Below are 22,107 nucleotides of genomic sequence, written 5' to 3' on the forward strand. Positions count from 1 at the left end.
AAACCCTAGAAGTCTGCCCTGTCTCTGGGAAACTCGGCAAGACCAACTGACTCCGCTCGCGATCCGGACGCCAAAGAGCTTCAGACGATTCCAGATTCCTGCGGCGACCTTATCCGGGAGTCTCCTTGCCACCCGCGCGCCTTCGCCATGGGACGTGCCTTGGGGCGCCAACCAATCGCGTGCAAGGATCATTTCCTTGGGCTGCAATTCGACCAATCTAAGTACTCAGTGCTGAAAGGTTCAGTGACGACCAAAAATGGCTGCGCCCATGTAATACCGGTAGCGGCTGTTGACCTGTCCTTTTCTTCCTTGTCACCTGGCCCCTGTGGTGGCAGCCTGGACACAAGGACCATGCTGGGCCGGACCCTCCGAGAAGTGAGTGGAATTGGCTGCTGAGGGCCCAGGGAGGACGAAAGATTCGCGGAGTCCGTGAACAAGGAGTCCCCACACCTGAGCACGCATCGCAGTCAGCTTCGCCGCCTCTTTCCCTGGCATTGGGTGGGGAATCCGGACCTTTGGGTGCCTAGGTCATACTATCATACTGGTTCTCGAGTTAGGACTTTAGCAGGGGAGACTTCTGCATTGCGGAGCTGTGGGTTGGAAGTGTACACCGGCTTCTCAATTAGACATTTGCTCAGGCTGGGTCAGGCCCCAGTGGTCTCTTAGAGTGGGCTTCTCCCCGAAAAGAGGTTTTGCTGGTCCCTTTCAGTTTCTCTTCTGTCCCGAACATTCATCTCCTGCAATTCTCGGGACCCCAGCAACTCTACCCCTTGCAATAGCCAAAGTGATGACATTTGGCTTTTTCCCCCCGTTGATAATGTTCATTTTCTAGGCTTCAGCTACCACTGATACCAATGATTTCTCTACCCTTGTCTCTGTTTCTTGGACATTATTTTTTTTAACTCTAGGCTATATTTGTGAATGTCGTCTGGGCATCTCTTCCAAATGTCCCATGAGCACCTCAAACTCAATTTAACCAAAGCTAACTTCATCATTGTAACAGGAGCACCTCTTAACTCTCAACCTCCATCTTAAAAAACAAACCGAAACCTGATTTCTGAATCCTTAAGTCTCTTAATAATAATGGAACAACTGTTATACTAGTTGCCCTTAGATTCTTCCTCACCTGTCATATCCAATAAATCACTAACCCTGTTAATTCTGTCATGAAATTACAGCTGGAATCTGTTCTCTTGCTTGAGCCTTCTGTTAGAGCTTTAATTCAGGTATCCTTGCTTCCTGGCCTAGATCTCTGAACCTTTATAACTGTCTGCAGGTCCACTGCAATCAGAATCACCTCGGGTCCTTGTTAAAACTACAGCTGTGTCCCATGGAGTAGATCTGTTTGGTAAGGCCTATAGTATATGGTTTAACCAGGGCTCCAGATAATTCTGCTGGTAAGTTAGGGGTTGAAGACCTGCCCTGCCTCCTGTCTTCACCTGGAAAGTCTTTTTTTTTTTTTTTCCCTTGCCAGCTGGCAGCCTTTTAGAAAGCTATAAATTATAATGAGAACTTTTTAAGCCAAAGGCCTTAAATAATAAATAATTATTCCCCCAAATAATTATTTTTTTACCATCTTAAATTACATCTGGCCTATAATGTCAGTAAAGAATCCTATTCTTTAAAAAAGTCAAAAACGTGTTTTAAAATGAAATACAACCTAAAAAATGTGGTATTTTATTTTTTTGCCCATTTACCCCTCAGTGCCACCATTTTTGTGCCTGAATGACTGTTATCTCAAAGGGATAAAAAAAAAGAAAAAACCATTTAGGGGAACTGATCTAAGGGTAGACAGGAGGTGGACTTTGCATTATTACTTTCACTTAGTCGCACCTCTAACAAATATTTATTGATACCTACCGTGTGCAAAACGTTATTTGGCGGTTATTTTCCCAAGGCAAAATATATCTTCTGTCCACTCTATATTTTTTCCCCATCATTGTACAATTGCCCCAAATTTTACCTGAGATTAATTTAGTACACATTCTATTTTAATTATGTAAATATGCCTGGAAAATTTAAATAACTTGTTCACTCATTGTTGTAAATTATAATAGTTCAATTATTTTCTCTCATTCATCACACCCTTAATTGAAGAGATAATTGAAGAAAGGGAAAATTTGCTGAGGACTAGATTAAGAAAGGCTGAAAATAATGGAGTTTTGAGGCAAATTGGGGGACCTAAGTTGAGGCTTAGGGCAACAGAGAAGCCCTGGGAGGAAGCACTAAAAGGAGGTAAAGTACCAAATAAGAAGTAAAACTCATTTGTAAATTTTACCCAGGTACATTCAGGGAGAGAGAGGAGCCTTTTACCTTGATCCCAGTGTGTCTAGGAGCCAGTGTGTCTAGGAGCCAGATGCCAGACTAGAATTATTAATCCTAAAGTTTAATTATATACCCAATAGGCTTCTTGGGGGTCTAGCCTAAGAACATTTAATTATTGTTCTAAGAGAAAATCAATTCCAAATTTTAAATAACTCAGTTGTTCATTCAGCTAACATTTATTGAGCACCTCTTTGTTCTAGATACTGGGGATTAGCATTCAAGATAGACAGAGCCTCCTGCCCTCGTGAAACCTATAGTTTTGTGGGGAGGCAAGCATTAAATAAGTTTTCTTAAAGTAAATTATATAATTTTGTATAGTAGTAAGTGCTACAAAGAAAGATTAAGCAGGCTATAAGTTGGGGATGCTGAATGTTTTAGATAGAGTGGTCAGAGAAGGTTTCTCTGATTGCTGGGTTTGATTTAATAGAGACCTGAAGAGTATGAAAGGTGAGCCCTGGGAAGATCTGGGAGAAGAGTGTTCCAGGCAGAGAGAACAATAAGTGCAAAGACTGAAGCAAGAGCAGGCTTGACATGTTCAAGGAATAGCAAGGAAGCCAGCATGCCCAGAGAGAAGTGAATGGAGAGGAGAGTAGTGGGAGATGAGGTCAGAGAGATAAGCAAGAGTCAGGTCATAGAGAACCTTTTATGCCACAGTTAAGAAGTGTGGATTTTATTCTAAGTGTAATGGGAAGCCTATGAAAAGTCGTCAGTCTGTGGACATGATCTGGTTTAAAATTTTAAAAGCTCCTTCAGGCTACTCTTAAGGATTATATTCTAAAGCAGATGTCCCCAACCTCCTGGATGCAGACCAGTACCAATCTGTGGCCTGTTATAAATCAGGCTGCAAAGCAGAAAGTCAAAGTTGGGCCACCAAATGAAGCTTCATCTGTATTTGCAGCTCCTCCCCAGCACTAACATCACCGCCTCAGCTCCACCTCAGATCATCAGGCATTAAATTCTCATAGGAGCCCTGGTCTTGGTGCCAAAAAGGTTGGGGACTGCTGGTCTAAAGGAAAGTGAGTAAGTTGGAAGATATATCAGAAGGCTGTTACATTAACAAGAGATGATGGTAGAATAAATAAGGTGATGGGAGTAGAAGTAATGCAAAGTGGGTATTGCATTTTAAGTTAGGGCTTGCCGATGGATGGGATACAGAGTTTAAGGGAAAGAGAAGAATCAAAGAGGAGTCTTAGGTTTTTAGCCTGAGAAATTGAGGAAATGATAACATTTATCAAGCTGGGAAAGACCAAAGGGAGCATATTTGTGATGAGAAGGTTATCAAAATTTATATTCTGGACGTGGTATTGTTGAGATGCTTCCTAGGTACCCAAGTGAGGATGTCATAAAGCAGTTGGTTGTAGGAGTGTGGAAATCAAGAAGAAGACTAGGTATGAGGCAATAAATTAGTGACAGTATGGAAGACAAAGCTACATGGCCAGATGAGATCTCTTAGGAAGTCAAGTGTGAAAACAGAAAGCCTTAAACTTTCCAACATTTAGTGGTCAGCAATAAGGAACAGAGTCAGCAAAAGAGACACGAAGGAATATCCAGTAAGGCAAGAGGAAAACAAGGAAGGCTTAGTGTCCTGAAATAGAAATGAAGAGGCACTTCAAGGAGTGAGTGATCTCTTATGTTGAATACTGCTGGACTGAGCAGTGAGTACTAGATTTAGAAATGTGGAGGTTGCTGGTGATCTTGACATGCTATTTCTTGGAACAGTGGAGACAACAGCATGAATGTTAAGTGAGTGTGTTAAAAATGGTACCAGTCAACTGGACACTCAGTCCTCAAGGACTCTCCTATACTTTCAGCATTTATCAAGACATTTTTATTTAAAAACAGTTCTTTTCTTAAGTGAATGTTTGATGCTCTCTGAAAAGTTAAGGAAATAGTCTCCACTTTGTTACAGAGCAGTAAATGCTATGACATCTTGCATAGAGAAGTAGTTGAGTCCCATGGTCCAGAGCATGTGCTTTGAAAGGAAGATTAGGCCTCAGCTAAATCCCAGCTCTACTACTTTCTTGCTGTGTGATTTCAAGCAGAAACTTCAGTCATTTATCTATAAGATGGAAATAATAGCCCTTTAGTGTAGTTGTAAAGATTAATTGAAATATAAAGTATCTAGGATAATGCCCAGAACCAAGCACTATTATTAACACTAATTTTGTTACAGAGACAAAATTACTAGATTATATGCATTTACAATTTTCTCTTCCCCTGGTTTCTAAGAAGAGTGGTTCCTGAGGAAGCCTCCTTAATTTTTCCAAGAAGGTATGTTACTTTTCTGTTCCTGCATAACAACTTAGTATAAACTTTTTGGCTTAAAAGAACACAATCTTCAAAAAACCCACAGTTTTATCACCTTGCAGTTTTGTGGGTCGGGAGTCCAGGAATAGAGTAGCTGGGATCTCTGCACAAGAGTCTCACAAGACTGAAATCAAGATGTCAGCTAGGGCTGCAGTTTCATCCGAAGCCTCAGAATCCTCTTTCGTGGTTGTTGGCAGAATCTGTTTTCTTGTGGTTGTAGGACTGAGGTTCCTGTTATGTGGGTAGTAGAATAAACTTAGGAGTCAGGAGATGTGGAATAACTAGAATTGAGTGTTGAGAGGTTATACAGATAATGATGATGACGTAGTCTGGGCTATGACCATGTTAGTAGGCAGCTGGGGTGAAGTGAAGGAGACATTTGTGTGAAGTGAGGTCAGAAACTGAAAGGCCAGGTGTCAGTGCATATGACTTGAAGTCAACAGGAGCCATTTTAAAGAAGATTATAGTGAGCTAGCTGCTAAAATCTTCAATGCATGGCAAGAAGTACAAGGAAACCAGATTAACACACTAGGGAGAGTGGTATAATATCCTCCAAGTGCCTGAGCTTCAGATGAGTTGGGGTTTTTGAAAGAAGAGGAAAGAGAAAGGCCTCGAGGAATGAGGAGGACCCCTGCCTGCACATTCTCCCCTTCCCCACTGACCTCTATGGTACATGGTAGGTAGGAGCTAAAGCAGCCATCCCTTGAGAAAGCTGGAGGAGAAGTGATGGCCTCATGGAAGAGCATAGCTATTAGAGAAAAGACATGCCAGGGAGAGAGAATTCGTTTTTTAACAAAAACTTTTATATTCGATTTCATCTTATATTCAGATATGACACTTTTAGTTTTGTCCCAGAGAGTTATACTGTTTATATCTCATACTCCTTATGCTCAATCCATTCTAGCTAATTAGCATCTTTGTTTTCATTTCTCTTCTTCGGTTCCCTTACTGATTTTCTCAAACCTCGATTTCCTAAAAATGGTCTTAATGAAGATCAGCACCATTTAAAATGAGTGCTTCTAAGCGCTCTCATTTCTTGCCCTTGTAACCACACCTGTAACTCCTTCCCTCTTATTCTCATACCACTTGGCAAGTGAGAAAGCAGCTTGAGGATAGTGGGCATTAGGGGACTTGAGGCAAAGAAGAAAAGTGGCAGACATAATTTTCTTATTTTTTACAGCTGTGCCACGGGATACCTCTCTGTCTCTTTAGCTTTTGGTTTTTGCTAGTTCTGACTCTTGCACCCAGCCTACCACTATCTTCTTTCTTCTCACTCCATATTTACAATGTTATGATACACTGCTATCTTTTATTTCTCTTCAGATCCTTTCTTCTAAAGAGCTCACATTTCATACAAACCATTGAACAAAAATATCTCTTCTTGTTTACCTCCTTTAAGGCACGCCTCCTTTAAGGCACGCCCTCCGCATCATCGCTCCCCCAGCCTCCCCATGCCAGTTCTTTCCGCCTCTTGTCCATCAGCATCAGGGGTCTTCTCAATGGCCTATACCCACAGCTTTTCTCATTTAAAACCCTCGGCCCTAAGAATGCCACTGCTATGATGATTTATTCAACGGCTAACAGCAGATCATTTGCAGATTTTCCTCGAAATGCAAACTGTTGCTTGATGTATATAGGACATGTGAAAATACAGTCAGCTTAGAGGACAAACTGAGCTTCCACTAGGGCAGAGAGAAATGGCGAAGGAACATGTTAAGAAGTTACCTCTACCCTTTATTATTTGTGTGACTTTGGGCAAATCATTTAACCTCTCTTCAGTTTCTTCATCTCTAAAATGATGTTAACAGTAACTTCTGTGGTTGCTTAAAGGGTTAAATGAAGTAATAATGCATATAAAGCCAAAAATACTCAATAACTATTGAGTAATTACTCAATAACTATTGCTTCTTCCCCCACTCCCTTGTTTCTGAGCTCCCATCTTATCCAACTCTCTTTTCATATTATCTCCAAAGATTTGGTATTATCTTTGACTTCTTGTTATTCATTCCTTTTATCTGATAAGTAAGTAGTTATTACTTCCTGTAGGAAGTATTAGTTAACACTTTACTTCAGGCTTCATTACCAGTGATTTACAGGTTCTGATCACTTGTCCTGCAGTTTATTTTAATGCTTCCTTTACTAGCCTTCCTAATGCAGCAAAAATAGGATTTCAGAAAAACATGTTTTTAGTTTGTTTTTGAACCCTTATTTTATAAGCATTTCTCAATTCATAATGGTTTTTGCTTAAATTCTATAATAGATATAAAGGTCTATTTAATAAAGGTCATTTATTTAGAGCTATAAAGTCCGGTAATGCCTTATCTAGTTCATTTCTTTCTGTTTTTCACTATGGACTGCCTGCACTGCAGCTCGGCTACTCTCTGTACACAATCTCCCCTGACCAATGCTTCACCCATGCTGGGCCTCTACTTTTCATAGACAGGGTGGCTGACCTAAATCACTGCTCTCATTTGTTCAGGGCTGACTTAGAAACAAAGTTACTTAGCTAGGGCTATGAATGTGGTGTCCCTCTTCAAGTTGATCAATGTGGTGCTCCCTTGTTCACTACACTAAGTGTGGAGTGGATAGGTTCTCTTGGTTTTTAAATCCAAGCCTTACTTCAAAATTTTGTACTTAACCACTCCATCTGCCCACCTCAGCATAATATTTGAAACTTCTGCAGACTCAGCAAAGGGTTTTTGAATTGTATATAGGTTTCTGCGGCACTGAAACAAGGCCAAATTACTCCAACCGAGCTCTGTCAAAAATGTCTCTCCCTTATCAAGAAGACCAAGTTTCTAAATGCATACATTACTGTATCAGAAGAGGTGGCCTTAAAGCAAGCTGAAGAATCAGAGAAAAGATATAAGAAAGGTAAATTACTTTGAATTATGCTTAATTGTTATATCCCTAGAGAGAGAGACTTTAATTGAATGTAGTAGTCTCCATTTGGTAAGTGAATCTTTCAACATAAAACATTCCCTTATTTAAAGAACTTGCTATGATGTATAATAAAATAAGGTGATTGGATATATGATACTTTATAATGTCCAACTATAATACTTTCTAACATAAATTTGATTTCTGAAGAAGTATCTTTACAAAAAACTAGTAATTATTATAACTAATATTAATGTGTCTTTTTATTTTGAACTAGATATATCTTCTATTCTTTTGGCTTTTTACTGCAGATCACTCACTTGGGTACTTAGATGGAATTCCTGTTGCGGTAAAAGACAACTTTAGTACATCAGGCATTGAGACAACATGTGCATCAAACATGCTGAAAGGTAAAGTGTGACTAATCAGAGCATTAATAGTTTTATAAAAATAAGCATTTTTCACTTTAAAGATAAGATACTAAAGCACCAAGATATTCTCAGACTGATATCTGTAAAGGAAATACTTAGGATGTAATATTTCTGTTTTTACTATTTGCTCTTTCAGAATGCAAAATTATTCTTTAGAGTTAGGCCAGCTTAATGGATGAATCCTATTTAGGAAGTTTTAGTAATCTTAGGAAGATTTAATAACTGATCACCGCAAATGTACTAAGTGACTCTTACTCCCATTGATATAACGGGAGTAAATATGAAGTGGCTGTCATCACCCCTCTCTTGAGGATAGTGTGAGGATTCATTAGCATCTACTGTCTTGTTAGTACTCATTTCTCAACTCCTCTACCTCTTATATCACTATGCTGAGTATAGTGATGCTTAGTTTTATTCTTTACAGTTTAGTGGGTCAAAAGGGAATAATGTTTATCAAGATGTTTGGATCCTAGGAGGAAAATGAAATGGAAATAAGTTATTCAGAGTACTACACACTAAAAGTAATATTCTGAGATAGGCAGCACAGGTTCCCCTGATAGGTAGACTATTGTTAATTGTTTTGGAATATATACTAGATAGAAAAAATTTTAATTGACAATAAAAATCTATTTCTGATTGGAAATGGATAAAAATCACTGTGATATAGCATCATCTGAGAAGAAAGCCAATTTTAATGACCAAAAATATGATTCATGATTCGTGTCAAATGAATGGGGTACATCTCTGTCATTCAAAATTTTGTAGTACTAACAAAGTCAGTGTTTTTAGATTATAAAAATAGTGACTATATAGACTGTCTTTGGAAAACATAGCAGTTAGCAGTAGAAAAATTAACTTTGGGGAAAAAGTATAACCCACTCATCAAATTAGAAATAATTAACACATATCAATACAAATTGCTTAATTGTAGTTTAAAATTTGTTTCTTGAATATGATTTACATGTTCACTGTTTTTACTCCTATAATAAAAATAACTGAACTTTTTTCAGGTTATGTTCCACCTTATAATGCTACAGTAGTTCAGAAATTGTTGGATCAGGGAGCTCTACTCATGGGAAAAACAAACTTAGATGAGTTTGCTATGGGGTAAGTAAAAATGTTCTTTTTTTTGTATTTCTTCCATCTATCTTTAATTTCATTAAATGTAGGTACCTAAAAATAGGTGATTATTTTCAGTTTCTAGGTGAGATTATGTTCTGTTGTCTAATAGGTATGTGATCATATCTCATTTTGGTATTAGTTTGCATTTTTCTGATGATTAACAATGTTAAACATCATATGTTTGCTTTGCCACCCATATATCTTCTTTAGTGAAGAATCTATTTAAATCTTTTGCTCCCCAACCTTTTTCTTTATTGGGTCATTTATATTCTTATTGAGTTGTAGGAGTTCTTTCATATATTCTGTATTCAAATCCATTCTCACTCAGGTGATTTGCTGATATTTTCTCCAAAGCTCTGGCTTATCTTTTTAGTCTGTTGGCACTTAGTAAATATATATTGAATGGATTAATTCATGGGAGTAAACTCAAACATAAGTTATTAGGACAGCACCTTGAACAGCTGATCAAAATGAACATCACTAGTGAGGGTGGAGTGTACATCGTGTACTGCCAGATATGATTCCTGGAGAGGGACACACATCATCTCTGCAGTGACACAGCTGAGGATGTGTCACCCGAAGCTAATAATAAAGAAACAAAAGACAAATGTGAAGTGAGAAGCAGTCTATTAAAATGTCAATATCAAAAAAAAGAAAAGCTGTGAAAATGTTTCAGATTAAAAGAGGCTAAAACCTAAAACTTTTAGAAGAAAATGTAGAAAATCTTTGCAACTTTGAGTTAACCTAAGATTTCTTAAGATGTATAAAGTACAATCCATAAAATAAAAAATTAATAGATTGGACTTCATTAAAATTAAGAATTTCCCTACTTTAAAATACACTATTAAAAAACTAAAAACAAGCTATAGACTGGGAGAAAATATTTGCAAAACTTGTGTCTGAGAAAGAACTGGTATCCAGTATATGTAGACCCTTTCCCAACTCAATAATAAGAAAACTATTCATTTTTTTAAAAATTAGGTAAAAGATATAAGCAGACATTTTATTAAAGAAGATACACAGTTGGCACATAAACACATAAAAAATGCTTAACATGATTAGTCATTGGGGAAATGCATATTAAAACCACAACAAGATACTTCTAAACCTATTAGAATGGCTTAAAAATGGCAATACCAAATGCTGATGAGAATTCAGAGCAATGGATTTCTCATACAATGCCAGGAGGGAATGCAAAGCGGTGTAGCCATTTTGGAAAATAGTTTGGCAGTTTTTATAAAGTTAAACACACATTTACCATGTGACCCAACAATCTCAGTCCTAAGTATTTACCCAAGAGATGAAGACTTAAATGTTTACAAAAAAGCACTGGCTAGGGCCTTTCAGTACAATATTTATTGTGGCTTTATTCAGATTGCCAAAAACTGAAATTAACTCAATGTCCATTGGCTGGTGAATGATTGAAAGTGGAAAAAAAAGGCTAAAGAGACAACCATAAATAAATGTAATACCTGACTCTAGACTTGATCCTGTATTGAGTGTAAATGCTATAAAGCACATTAGATTAGCTGAAAAAATTATATTACATACAGTATGTTAAAGTATTAATGTTAAATTTACTGAGATCGATAATTATACTATGACCGTATAAGAGAATACCCTTAGTCTTAGGAAATACATTCGGGATACATACTAAAGTAGTTAGGGTTAAAAGGCCATAACAATATAATTTACCCTTAAATGGTTCAGAAAAAAAAAGGGTATATATACAGACACACACACACCACCCAATGATAAAATATATGAGGTAAAATGTTAATAGGTGAATCTGGGTAAAGGGTATAAAGTTCTTTTTGCACTATTTTTATTTTTGTAATTTATCTGTAAGATTGAAATTATTTCAAAATTTTAAAAATGTTATTAGCATTACATATACAATGCTTTTCTTAAAACTTCTGATTAAAAGAGGCATTCCTTCAAAAAACTTCTTGATGACTGAATGTTTGTGACACTTTTCAACTGGAAGGCTTTAATTTATGAGGGAAATCATCTTAAGATGAATTAGATGATCAGTTGGGATAAAAGTCTTCCTTTCTTAGCAGACTAGTTTTCTCCACTTTCTACCACAAATGCTCTTCCCATCTTCTTCCTCCTCAACCATCTAATTAAAGAAAGCTACATCTAATCAGGTTTCCTACCTTTGTCAATTCATCTTACAGTGAGTTATACAGTGTTGGAAGCAAATAATCAAGAGATGAAAATTTCACATAAAATGAAAGTTTTATTAAGTATCTTACTTTACTTCTTCATCTCAGAAGTGGAAGCACAGATGGTGTATTCGGACCAGTTAAAAACCCCTGGAGTTATTCAAAACAATATAGAGAGAAAAGAAAGCAGAAGCTCCATGGTGAGAATGAGGATTCACATTGGCTTATAACTGGAGGAAGCTCAGGAGGGAGTGCAGCAGCTGTATCAGCGTTCACATGCTTTGCGTAAGATGTTTTTTCCATCTGTACTTTAAAATCCAGCCCAATACGAGTAGTCATAAGCCATAGGCAAAATCCAACAATAGAGAAGTTCATACCATGGTATTTTTATTTCTTTTTAGTGAGCTATTTATGCTCAATGGTATATCAAAATTATATCTTATAAATGTATTCAATTATATGATACATGTATGGTATATTTTATACATTTAACTTTAAGATAACATTTAAGCTCTTCCTCTATGGTATCTGGTTCTCTTAAAAACATGACTTTATGAATCTTGCAGAATAAACCAGTTAGCATAAATGAACTTCATTGGATTTCATTTTTTAAATAGTTTATTGGGTTTGAGTGTATGCTTACTGATTGTACAAATATTTAAGGACTAACATACCATGGCTTTAGCTGAGTGCTGCTATGCTAAATTGTTAGCTACAGTTTATCCTTAGGCTAAATCTGTCTTTTGCAAAAAAAAAAAAAAGAAGGAAAGGAATGAAAAAAATGCTCCCAATATGTATCAGTAGGATACTTATAATCGTGTTTTTATCAATCTGCAACTAAAAATGTATATCAGTAAGTAAAGGTTTTTCAACTTTGTAGGGAGCTGATTTGTTCAACTGTCATACTTTGCATTTGGAAAGCATCAATCATGCTTTATGTCTTGAGTCCCATTTGTAAAACATTTCTTAGCCACCTAAAGAAGAGTCAATAAATATTGCTGTTATTACGTTTATCTCTCTTAATTAGCCACTGAAACTAAATTCTTTCACAGTCACTGCAAGCAATACATTATTTATATTTTTTAGAGCAATGGAGATTTAGATTCTACAGATTTTTTTTTTTTTTAGTTTCCCTGAAATCTTAACAAGTAAGACCATGTCATTTTATTTCTGTGAAATTTTATAGTACTGCATTAATATTAATGAGAGTTCTGACAAGTTAGGACTGCAAAATTAGGTGGTTTTTTTTTCTATCCTCATCACCCTACTTAGTGTTCATCTTTCTGAATGTGCTTTGAGAAGGTGGCGTTTTGACACATAATTCCTATGGAAATGTACGTTTTACTTTTACACAGCCATCAGTGAATCCTAATAAGAAAATGTATCCTTTTAGAAATTGTGAAAGCATCAGTCTGATTTCGTGGCTCAAATGAACTTGGTAAGAAAGGCAATCCAATTTGCATTTTCTGTCGACCGCGAGGGCCATGTGACTGGTAGGAGCCTTAATCAGTTTCACTCTGGATGTTGTCAAGAGAAGCACAGACCCAAAGTAACTCCAGATTGAATGGGTCCCAAACCATCAAGTGTTCTGCTTTGATTTCTCCCCTTTTGGTTCATTTCTTTTATAAGACTTTTAAAAACAGGAGGATTCTTGGAATACTATGCACATGGAAAAATATCCAAGATATACTGTTAATTGGAAAACAGGTTGCAAAGTAATATGTATAGTATGATCTTATTTTTGTTTAAAGTAATAATTACATACCTATATATGTTAGTTGCATGGAAGTATCTGGATGAATGTATATCAAAATTGATAACTGGATTTTTATGGGAACAGTAATTATAAGAGAAATTTCACTTTGTTTATCATATAGTTATATAATTTAATTTTTGCAGTAGGCCTGTACACTTTTCTAACCAGAAAAACCTTTCTTCTGAAATTTTTTTTAGATTTTTAATTGTGGTAAAATATAAATAACAAGATTTATCATCATAACCATTTTTGAGGGTATAGTTTAGTAGTATTAAATGTATTCGCATTGTCGTGCAACCAGAAGAACTTGTTTTATTTGCAAAACTGAAACTCCATACTCATTAAACAACAGCTTCCCATTTGCCTGTCCCCACAGTTCCTGGCAACCATTCTACTTTCTGTCTCTATGAATTTGACTACTCTAAGTATCTCATATAAGTGAAATTATCAGTATTAGTGCTTTTGTGACTGACTTATTTCACTTATCATAATGTCTTCAAGGTTAGTTGTTTTTGTTTTTTTTTTTTTTTAATAAAAACATATACTCTATAAGTAACTGGGCAAAGAATGAACAGATACTTTGTAGTTGGGTAATGTAGACACAAATAAATATGAAGTTATTTAAAAATGCACAGTAACAAAGCTTTTTAGTAATCAAATTAACTATATTTTAAGAACTGCTAGTACTTAATGATGATAATGAAACATTAAACACAGTCTGATTCACTGCAATTGGGATTATATATTGGCATAACCTTTCTGATGAGTAATTTGACAGAATATATTAAGAACTTATTATAACGTTCAGACGCTTAGGCCCATTAACTCTACTTCTTGGAAGCTAGCCTAAAAAATAATCAGATATATGAGCAAAGACTTATATTTAAAGGTGTTTATTACAAAGTAATTTATCATGTAGTTATCCTAGATAGCAACAACATAAATGTTCAAATAAATTAAAGTACATTTTTATAGATGATTCTAAATGCAGTAGCAGAAGGTCTATACCTGAATTTCTGGGAGGGGTGTGTTTGGTTGGTAAAAGCATACTGTAAAATTGCCATTAAAGAATGTATAATATTTGTATGTATATTGATAAAAAAAATGGACTTTAAAATACTGGGAATTGCCAATTGATATGATAGAATATTAAACATTTTAAATTTTAATGACATGATAAAAGGCTCATCATGAGAAAAAAGAGATGGAAACTTAAGATATAGTAGAATGACCTGAACTATGAAAGAAAAATGCATTTTAAAAAAGACTTGAAGTTAGTATTCCAAATGTTAAGTATTTGCCTCAGGATGGTAGAATATTTTGTCACCTTTTACCCTTTGCTATATTTTAAGAATTCTTTGAGACAAGCTTGTTTTACTTTCGTATAATCAGGGGAAAATACAGTTGAAATATATATATATTTAAAAAGGTAGATTCCAAATATAATTAGAAGTATGCCATTCCTCTAAAGAGAACTCCATTTAAATTCCAGGGCTTTAGGATCAGATACAGGAGGATCCACCAGAAATCCAGCTGCCAACTGTGGGGTTGTTGGTTTAAAACCAAGCTATGGCTTAGTTTCTCGTCATGGTCTTATCCCCCTGGTGAATTCAATGGATGTGCCAGGAATCTTTACCAGATGTGTGGATGATGCAGCAATTGTGTTGGGTATTTATATGATTCCATATAGTTTCAAAATAATACAGTTTCACTCTAAAACGATGTCTGTCACTCATGAGTATTTTTCCTTACAGGTATATTGGCTGGGCATGATCCCAAAGATTCTACCACAATACAAGATCCTATTAAACCATTTATGCTTCCCAATTTGACAGATGTGAGCAAATTATGTATAGGAATTCCAAAGGTAACTCTTTCCTTTCATTACTTTACAGAAATACTGTCAAGTCAAATATGGAGCACAGACTTGGGAAACAGACCTGCTTTGCCACTTTTATTAGCTATGTGACTGATCACGTGGCTTAATCCTTCTAAGCTCAATTTCCCTATCTGTAAAATGGGGATAATAACAATATTGATCTTAGAGAGTGATGAGGTTTGAATTAGATAATCACCATGGGGATGTAATGTAAAGCGTGGTGACTGTAGTTAATAATACTGTATTGCATATTTGAAAGTTGCTAATAGAGTAGATCTTAAAAGTTCCCATCACAGGGGGAAAAACCTCTATGTATAGTGACAGATGTTAACTAGACTTGTTGTGGTGATCATTTCTTCATACATACAGATATTTAATTATGTTATATACCTGAAACTAATACAATATTGAATGTCAATTATACCTCAATAAAAATAATTAGATAATCATGTTAAGCAGGGATCTATAAACTTTTTCTGTAAAAGGTCAATTAGTAAATATTTTAGGCTGACTGGCCATAGTTTATTGATCCCTGATGTAACCCAGTGCCATGCTTTGCATAGTAAAGGCTCAGTAAATATTAAAATCATTACTGTGATTATTAGAATTACTACTACATTTATTATAGTGGCAATTGAGTGATTCATACATGAAAGTAAATATGTTAAATTGCTGACCTTCAAAACTTTAAATTTAAGCTTAACAATAATTTTTTGAGTAACTTTTTGTGCTGGGAGATTGATATTGTAAGATATTTAGCAGCATCACTGGCCTGTGGCCTCAGAGGTAACCCCATTCCCCCCCACCACCACCACAATGCTACAACCAAAAATGTATGCAGACTTTACCAAATGTCTCCTGGTTGAGAAGAAGAGGATAAAATTGCCCCCAATTAAGACCACTGTTATAGATAACTACTACTCTAAAATCTTCAATTAAGGGTAATAGCTGTGCCTTCTTTTATGGATTTAGAGAGCACAGATTGTAGACACAGTCCTAGTTTGGAATTCTAGATCCTCTTCTTCCAGGCTATGTAATGTTAGGAAAGTTACTTACCTATCCCAGTTTTACTGTTTTTTAATTAATAAAATGAAGGATGATAATACCTCATGGGATTGTTAAATACCAATCTTTAATATTGTTATATCCAGCTTATGATAGCTAATATGGTACTTGTCATGCCATAAACACTCTTAAATTAGTTCAAACTTTCTAACTACCTATTAGCAATTTAATCAGATTTTCTAATGTATTGCCAAAGGTCCTAGAGTACAAATTTTTATAAAACTGTCTATACAGATGTTGTAATTTCTGTATCTTAACTTTTCCAATAAGGAATATCTTGTACCAGAATTATCAAGTGAAGTACAATCTCTTTGGTTCAAAGCTGCTAACCTCTTTGAGTCTGGGGGAGCCAAAGTAATTGAAGTGTCCCTGCCCCACACCAGTTATTCAAGTGTCTGCTACCAAGTATTGTGTACATCAGAAGTGGCTTCGAACATGGCAAGATTTGACGGGCTAGAATATGGTAAGATGACTGTGTTTTGGCTTTTTAAAGTAGCTATTTCAAAGATTTGAAAGTTTCACTTATTAATGACAAAATTATTACCTAAGGTCATGTTAATGATTTAGAAAAGTAAATCAGTGAATCCTTTCACCTTTCTTATTTTAACATTATTCTTAAACTGTTCATCATAAATATCTCCGTAAAAACGGTTCAACTCTCTGGACAGTGAATACCTTGAAGGGACAGTATCTTATTTTGTATTCTTAGTTTACCTAATGGAGTGCTTAGCACATGTAAACATTTGAATGAATGAATGAATGAATGAATGAATGAGGGAATAAACAGATGAGGTTTCCCTCTTGGTTATTTTCTTCTCTCTCCTTTATTCCTGACTGGTCAATCACAAAGCAGATGAAGAAGAGGAACAATTAAGGGAAATCTCCCCAAATTTTAGTTTTGGTCACAAATGTGAATCTAGGTCTGCTTTTCAGCCAAAATTTTACTTTGTTTTTAAGTAATGTGTATCTTTTTTTCTGTTTTCAGGTCACAGGTGTGACATCGATGTGTCTACTGAAGCCATGTATGCTGCAACCAGACAAGAGGGGTTTAATGATGTGGTGAAAGGAAGAATTCTTGCAGGAAACTTTTTCTTATTAAAAGAGTAAGATAATTAGTTTAGGAATTTTCCCCATTCTTGGAACTCAAGAGTGAAGTAGTAGTATGTCTGTCAAGTCTTATAAGTTGAGATATTTTGCTAAAGAAGCAAAATCCTTATCATTTAAATTAGAAATCATAATTAAAGGCCTGTTTATGGTTCCTTTTGTTCCTGGTTATTCAAAAACAAAAACACATTCATGTGCTAGCTAAATGATTAGTACAAACTAAGTAGGAAGCCCTGAAGGATTTTGGCCTCATCAAATGCCTCTTGACTATTATTGCCACATTGGCTTATTCCTGTTAAAGCCTTAAGCAGGAAGTTACATTGGTGTCTTTTGCAACATTTAGTGAATATACATAGTTTTGCCTTCCATTATGTACCTGTTTGCTCCAAGAAATAATTCTAAATTACTATGACTCCCACATAGATTGTCTTCAATGTAAGTTTACTGGCCATCTTGTGAAGGCATTATCCTAACAAATAGGTCAAAGAAAGATAAATACTATATAATCTCACTTACATGTGAAATCTTTTTAAAAAATCAAAATCATAGAAACAGGGAATAGAATGGTGGTTGCTAGGAGCTGGGGTTGGGGGATATGGGGAGATAATTGGTCAAAGGGTACAGACTTCAAGTGATAAGATGAATAAGTTCTGAGATATAATGTACAGCATGGTTAACATATACTGTATTACGTACTTGAAAGTTGCTAAGGGAGTAGATTTTAAATGTTCTCACTGCACTCAAACAATCCTTGGAGATCTCTGTGCTACATTCTCCTATCCAATACTCTGCTCTAACAAATTCTGGCTGTCTGCCTCCCTGAACTTCAGATCTTGGTCTCTCTAACTTCCCCCTACTCCTAAATTCTATTTAGGTTCCTCTTCTTTAGACTGAGGCCTGCAAATTACCTCCAGGCATTACTGTGGGAAGTCGAAGGGCTTCACTTATTGCTCCCTTTCCTGAATGCCTCTTGTCTAATGTCAAATTAGTGGTTTTATTTTGTCTCATTTTCCAGTTGTTTAAGATGGCAAAGTGTGTCTCATCTCTATTACTACATCGCTGATGGAAGCAGAAGTTCTACTTTTGAACCATATTTAAAGTGGGAAGAAATTTCATAGAAAACAGAAATATTTGCTCTTTTCTAAAATTCAGGTTCTGGGAATGCTGTCAATACATTATTTAGGCCATCAACTGTTACCGTTTTGTAAATTATAGGAATTATAGGTGATGCCTGAATTCATCTCTGTATACCCTATGGTCAAATGATAGTAAGGACATCTGATATTTCTATAGTATTATTTTAGGGTAAAAAAGATTTCACATTTTTGTCCCATTATATTTGGTCTGCAGTAAGATTGGAGTTGTTACATTCATTTTTACAGATGAGGAAACTTAAGTTAGAACAGTTAGTACTTTTGCCACCCTTCATTACTAGTTTCGGAAGGATCTAAGGAGCATTTTCTTTTTCCCTTTCTTTGCACCATTGACTTATATGTCTTGATAGTTCCTTAATCTTTTCAGTAAAGTAAGTATCTTCTTGAATTTCGCATTTCCATTCTTGGGCTGTGCCTATCCATAAAATACAAAATTGCAAATGCTGCATATTTTCTCCAGTTTATGTTTCCAGAGCCTTTTTCCTAGTGTCCAATTCTAATGTCATGTCAGAATTTTGTAAAACTTTAGTATCCTTATAATAATTATCATTATACTATAGATGAAATAAGACATGATAATGGAAGATTGGAATGAGCCTCCAGAGACCTAGTTTTACTCCTGTTTTACCACTGCCAAAGTTTGTAACATATGGAAAGTCATTTAATTGCTATACTTGATTTTCCTCACCTGAAAATTATTGTTCTGGTTTAATGGTGTCCCTGAAAGTTTTAATATTTTGTGAATATATGTGCAGAATTGCACCTAGTAGTGAATTCTGATTAAGTTCCAGGTGTACAAACTTATCAAATAACAGCACAAATGAACAAAATTCATTTCTATATGGTGTTAAGAATCTCGGTGGTGACTGCTCATAAAGGCCAAGAATCCAGTGATTCTTTAACAAGTCTTAATGTGTGAGAAATACTTCAAAGTCCTAACAAAAAGCTCTTAAAAAATCATCTGTTTTTCCACAGAAACTATGAGAATTATTTCATCAAAGCACAGAAAGTGAGGCGACTCATTGCTAATGATTTTGTGAATGTTTTTAACTCTGGAGTAGATGTCTTGCTAACTCCCACTATCTTGAGTGAGGCAATACCGTATGTGGAGTTCATCAAAGAAGACAACAGGACACGAAGCGCCCAGAATGATATTTTTACACAGGCTGTAAATATGGCAGGTGAGGCTTCCTCAAGAATGTTCTGGTTTCCTTTAAATTTTTAGGCAGGCTCCCCGGTCTTCAGCTTAAGATTTAGCTAGATTGTTTCCTAAAGGCAATAGCTTGTCCTTCTGGAATGCTTAGGAATGTGTGTATGTGTTTGTGTGTTTGGGGGGCGGGAGGGGGGAAGGGGGGAAGCACAAGTACTTACCACATACGCACATGCAGAATCAATCTACTTCATAGCATATTTTTTAACTTTTATTTTTTAAATTTTCAAACCTACAGAAAAGTTAAAAAAGTATGCCCTTCGCCTAGATTCATCCTTGTTAACATTTTGCCTCCTTTGCTTTCTCCTTTCTGTCTATCTGTCTCTCTCCACACACATACTTTTTTTAGCTGAATAATTTGAGTTTTAACATTATGATACATAACCCCTAAATACTTTGGCATGAATCTTCTAAAAATAGACATTTTTTTACATAACCACAATTCCATTATCACACCTAAGAAAACTCACGTAAATATATAGTCCATCTTTAAATTTTCTCATTTTAAATTTAAATAATTAAATTTTCTAAATTATTAAATTTAAATGATTAATTATGCAAAAAATGTCTTTTATAAGTTGTTTTTCCCATTATATTACATTTCTTAATGTCTTTTTAAAATCTGAAACAGTCCCCTCAGTTCTCTATTTTTTTTTTAGAATCATGTCAGATTGTGTTATAATTTTTGTTTCAGTCATCAGATACAATGTAGAACACTCAAGAAGCAATGAAAAGTCTGTTATGTTTACCTATACTTTTGTTTACTGTGTTCATTTCTCCCTAATGTATCAAGATTCTTCGTTTTATATCCTTTCTGTTTAAAGAAATTCCTTTAGCCATTCCTTTAGGGTAGGTCTGCTGGCAACTAATTCTCTTTGCTTTTTTTACTGAGAATGTCTTGATTTTCCTTTCATTTTAAAGGTTATTTTGGCTGGATGTAAGATTCTATTTTACCAATTCATTTCTTTATCACTTAAAAACGTAGTGCTACTTTCTTGTGGCCTGCTTAGTTTCTGATAAAAAATCCCTTACCTTTTAAATTTTTTTAAGCGACATTGATTATTTTGAAGAGTCTAGTCCACTTGTCCTGTAGGATATCCATCCATAATCCGGACATGTCTGATTGCTATCTCATAATTGGGTTGAGTTAAACATTTTTGGCAGAAATGCTAGATACTTTTAAGGTCATGAAATAGTTCATGTTAGTCCCATTTTTAGAAAACAAGTTGAACCTTTGGTTAACTGCTGGATGTTTTCCTTGTAAATAAACATTTTTTCTTTTATCAATATAAGGAATTGATGAGGTGATACTTTGAGACCATGTGAATATTCTATTTCCCAATAATCTTGAACCCGGTTTTAGCACCTGTTGATGATCTTTGCCTGAATTATTACCTAGAAAATTTAAAAATGCTGACTTTTCTAATTCTGTTATTTCTTCTACATATATTAGTTAGCAGTCTTCTCTAAAGAATAGCTTTCTTTTTTTTAAATTTGATTTATTATAAGCAATTACTGTCATTATTTTTTTGATGGTCAAATTGTCAGAAATTTAGCCAATAGGAGTCCCTTCAAATTACATGTATCCCATTAATTTTTGAAAACTTCCTTATTTTTTTTTAATTTTATTATTTTCAAGTATACAGTACATTGGTTAGACATTTATACAGTTTATAAAACGATCCCCCTAATTGCTCTTTCTGTCCTCTGGCTCTCCACCTAGCCGTTACATTAATGCTAACTGCATTCCCTATGCTGTGCTCCACATTCTCATGACCATCTATCAACTACTAATTTGAAAACTTCCTTATTTTATGGTGTAACAAAATATCCTAAGATCTTATACTTTCTTTGCCCAAAACCTAGAATTAAAACTACCCTGAGCTCCTCTTTCTTATCTAACAGACTAGCAAAAGTTCAGAAGCTTAACAATAAACTCTATTGGTAAGGCAATAGGGAAAAAAAGCACTAATTTTACCAATAGTTTAAAATGGTACATTTTTGAAGGGGAATTTGGTATTATCTAACTGTAATTCATTTATCCTTTGATGAAGCAATCTTTCATTATCTGAGAAACTTTCAAGAATACCAAAAAACATGTACATGAGGTAATTTACTAATCATGGTATAAAATAGCTAAATACTGAAAACAGGCTAAATACCCAGCCATAGAAGAATGGTTGAATAAATTATGGTAAACCCACATAATGAAATAGTGTGCACCTATAAAAAGGAATGAAGTTCTCTGTCAACTGATATACAGTGATTTTCAAGATATATTGTTAAGCAAACAAAGGAAGGTACAAAAGCATGTTTATCATATAATTTTGTTATTTTTTCAGACTTTACCCTGTCACAGCCTACTAGCATTGGAAAGTAGGAAAGGTCTCTGCTTCTTAGGATGGAGAATTAGTCAACTAATCGATTTCTTCTTTTCACTTAGGATTGCCAGCAGTGAGTGTCCCTGTGGCCCTTTCAGAACAAGGATTGCCGTTAGGACTGCAGTTTATTGGACGTGCATTTTGTGACCAGCAGCTTCTTACAATTGCAAAATGGTTTGAAAAACAAGTGCAATTTCCTGTTATTCAACTTCAAGAACTAATAGATGATCATCAATCTTTCAAAATGAAAAGTTAGCTTCTGTTTCTCTAAAATAGTAATAAATATGTAAATTAAAATGACTCTTAAAGATTTTTATAATCTAGA

At 35.2% G+C, this 22,107-nt stretch overlaps 2 protein-coding genes across 2 annotated transcripts in view; one reads left to right on the forward strand and one right to left on the reverse strand.

Moving 5' to 3' along the window:
- RTN4IP1 (reticulon 4 interacting protein 1) overlaps positions 1-147 on the reverse strand; it is a 45,535-nt gene extending 45,388 nt beyond the window's left edge. The window contains exon 1 of the mRNA XM_016155743.2: positions 52-147. The gene's annotated coding sequence lies outside the window, so the exon portion shown is untranslated. The remainder of the gene's footprint in view (positions 1-51) is intronic.
- Positions 131-22,082, forward strand: QRSL1 (glutaminyl-tRNA amidotransferase subunit QRSL1). Its single transcript, XM_016155741.2, has 11 exons — positions 131-375; positions 7,347-7,506; positions 7,824-7,922; positions 8,954-9,050; positions 11,342-11,518; positions 14,482-14,657; positions 14,744-14,856; positions 16,204-16,396; positions 16,919-17,036; positions 19,167-19,372; positions 21,845-22,082. The coding sequence occupies exons 1-11, from the start codon at positions 148-150 to the stop codon at positions 22,036-22,038; spliced, it is 1,761 nt and encodes a 586-aa protein (XP_016011227.2). The 5' UTR covers positions 131-147; the 3' UTR covers positions 22,039-22,082.
- Positions 22,083-22,107: the final 25 nt, after the last annotated feature.

The sequence above is a fragment of the Rousettus aegyptiacus genome, unplaced genomic scaffold (genome assembly GCF_014176215.1).
Source record: "Rousettus aegyptiacus isolate mRouAeg1 unplaced genomic scaffold, mRouAeg1.p scaffold_m13_p_1, whole genome shotgun sequence".
Classification (NCBI taxonomy): Eukaryota; Metazoa; Chordata; class Mammalia; order Chiroptera; family Pteropodidae; genus Rousettus; species Rousettus aegyptiacus.

Coding starts and splice junctions, on each gene's coding strand:
- QRSL1 (XM_016155741.2), top strand. CDS start 148: ATGGGACGTGCCTTGGGGCGCCAACCAATCGCGTGCAAGGATCATTTC. Junction 9,051..11,341: donor TTAGATGAGTTTGCTATGGG/GTAAGTAAAAAT, acceptor TCTTCATCTCAG/AAGTGGAAGCACAGATGGTG. Junction 14,658..14,743: donor TGATGCAGCAATTGTGTTGG/GTATTTATATGA, acceptor TTTTCCTTACAG/GTATATTGGCTGGGCATGAT.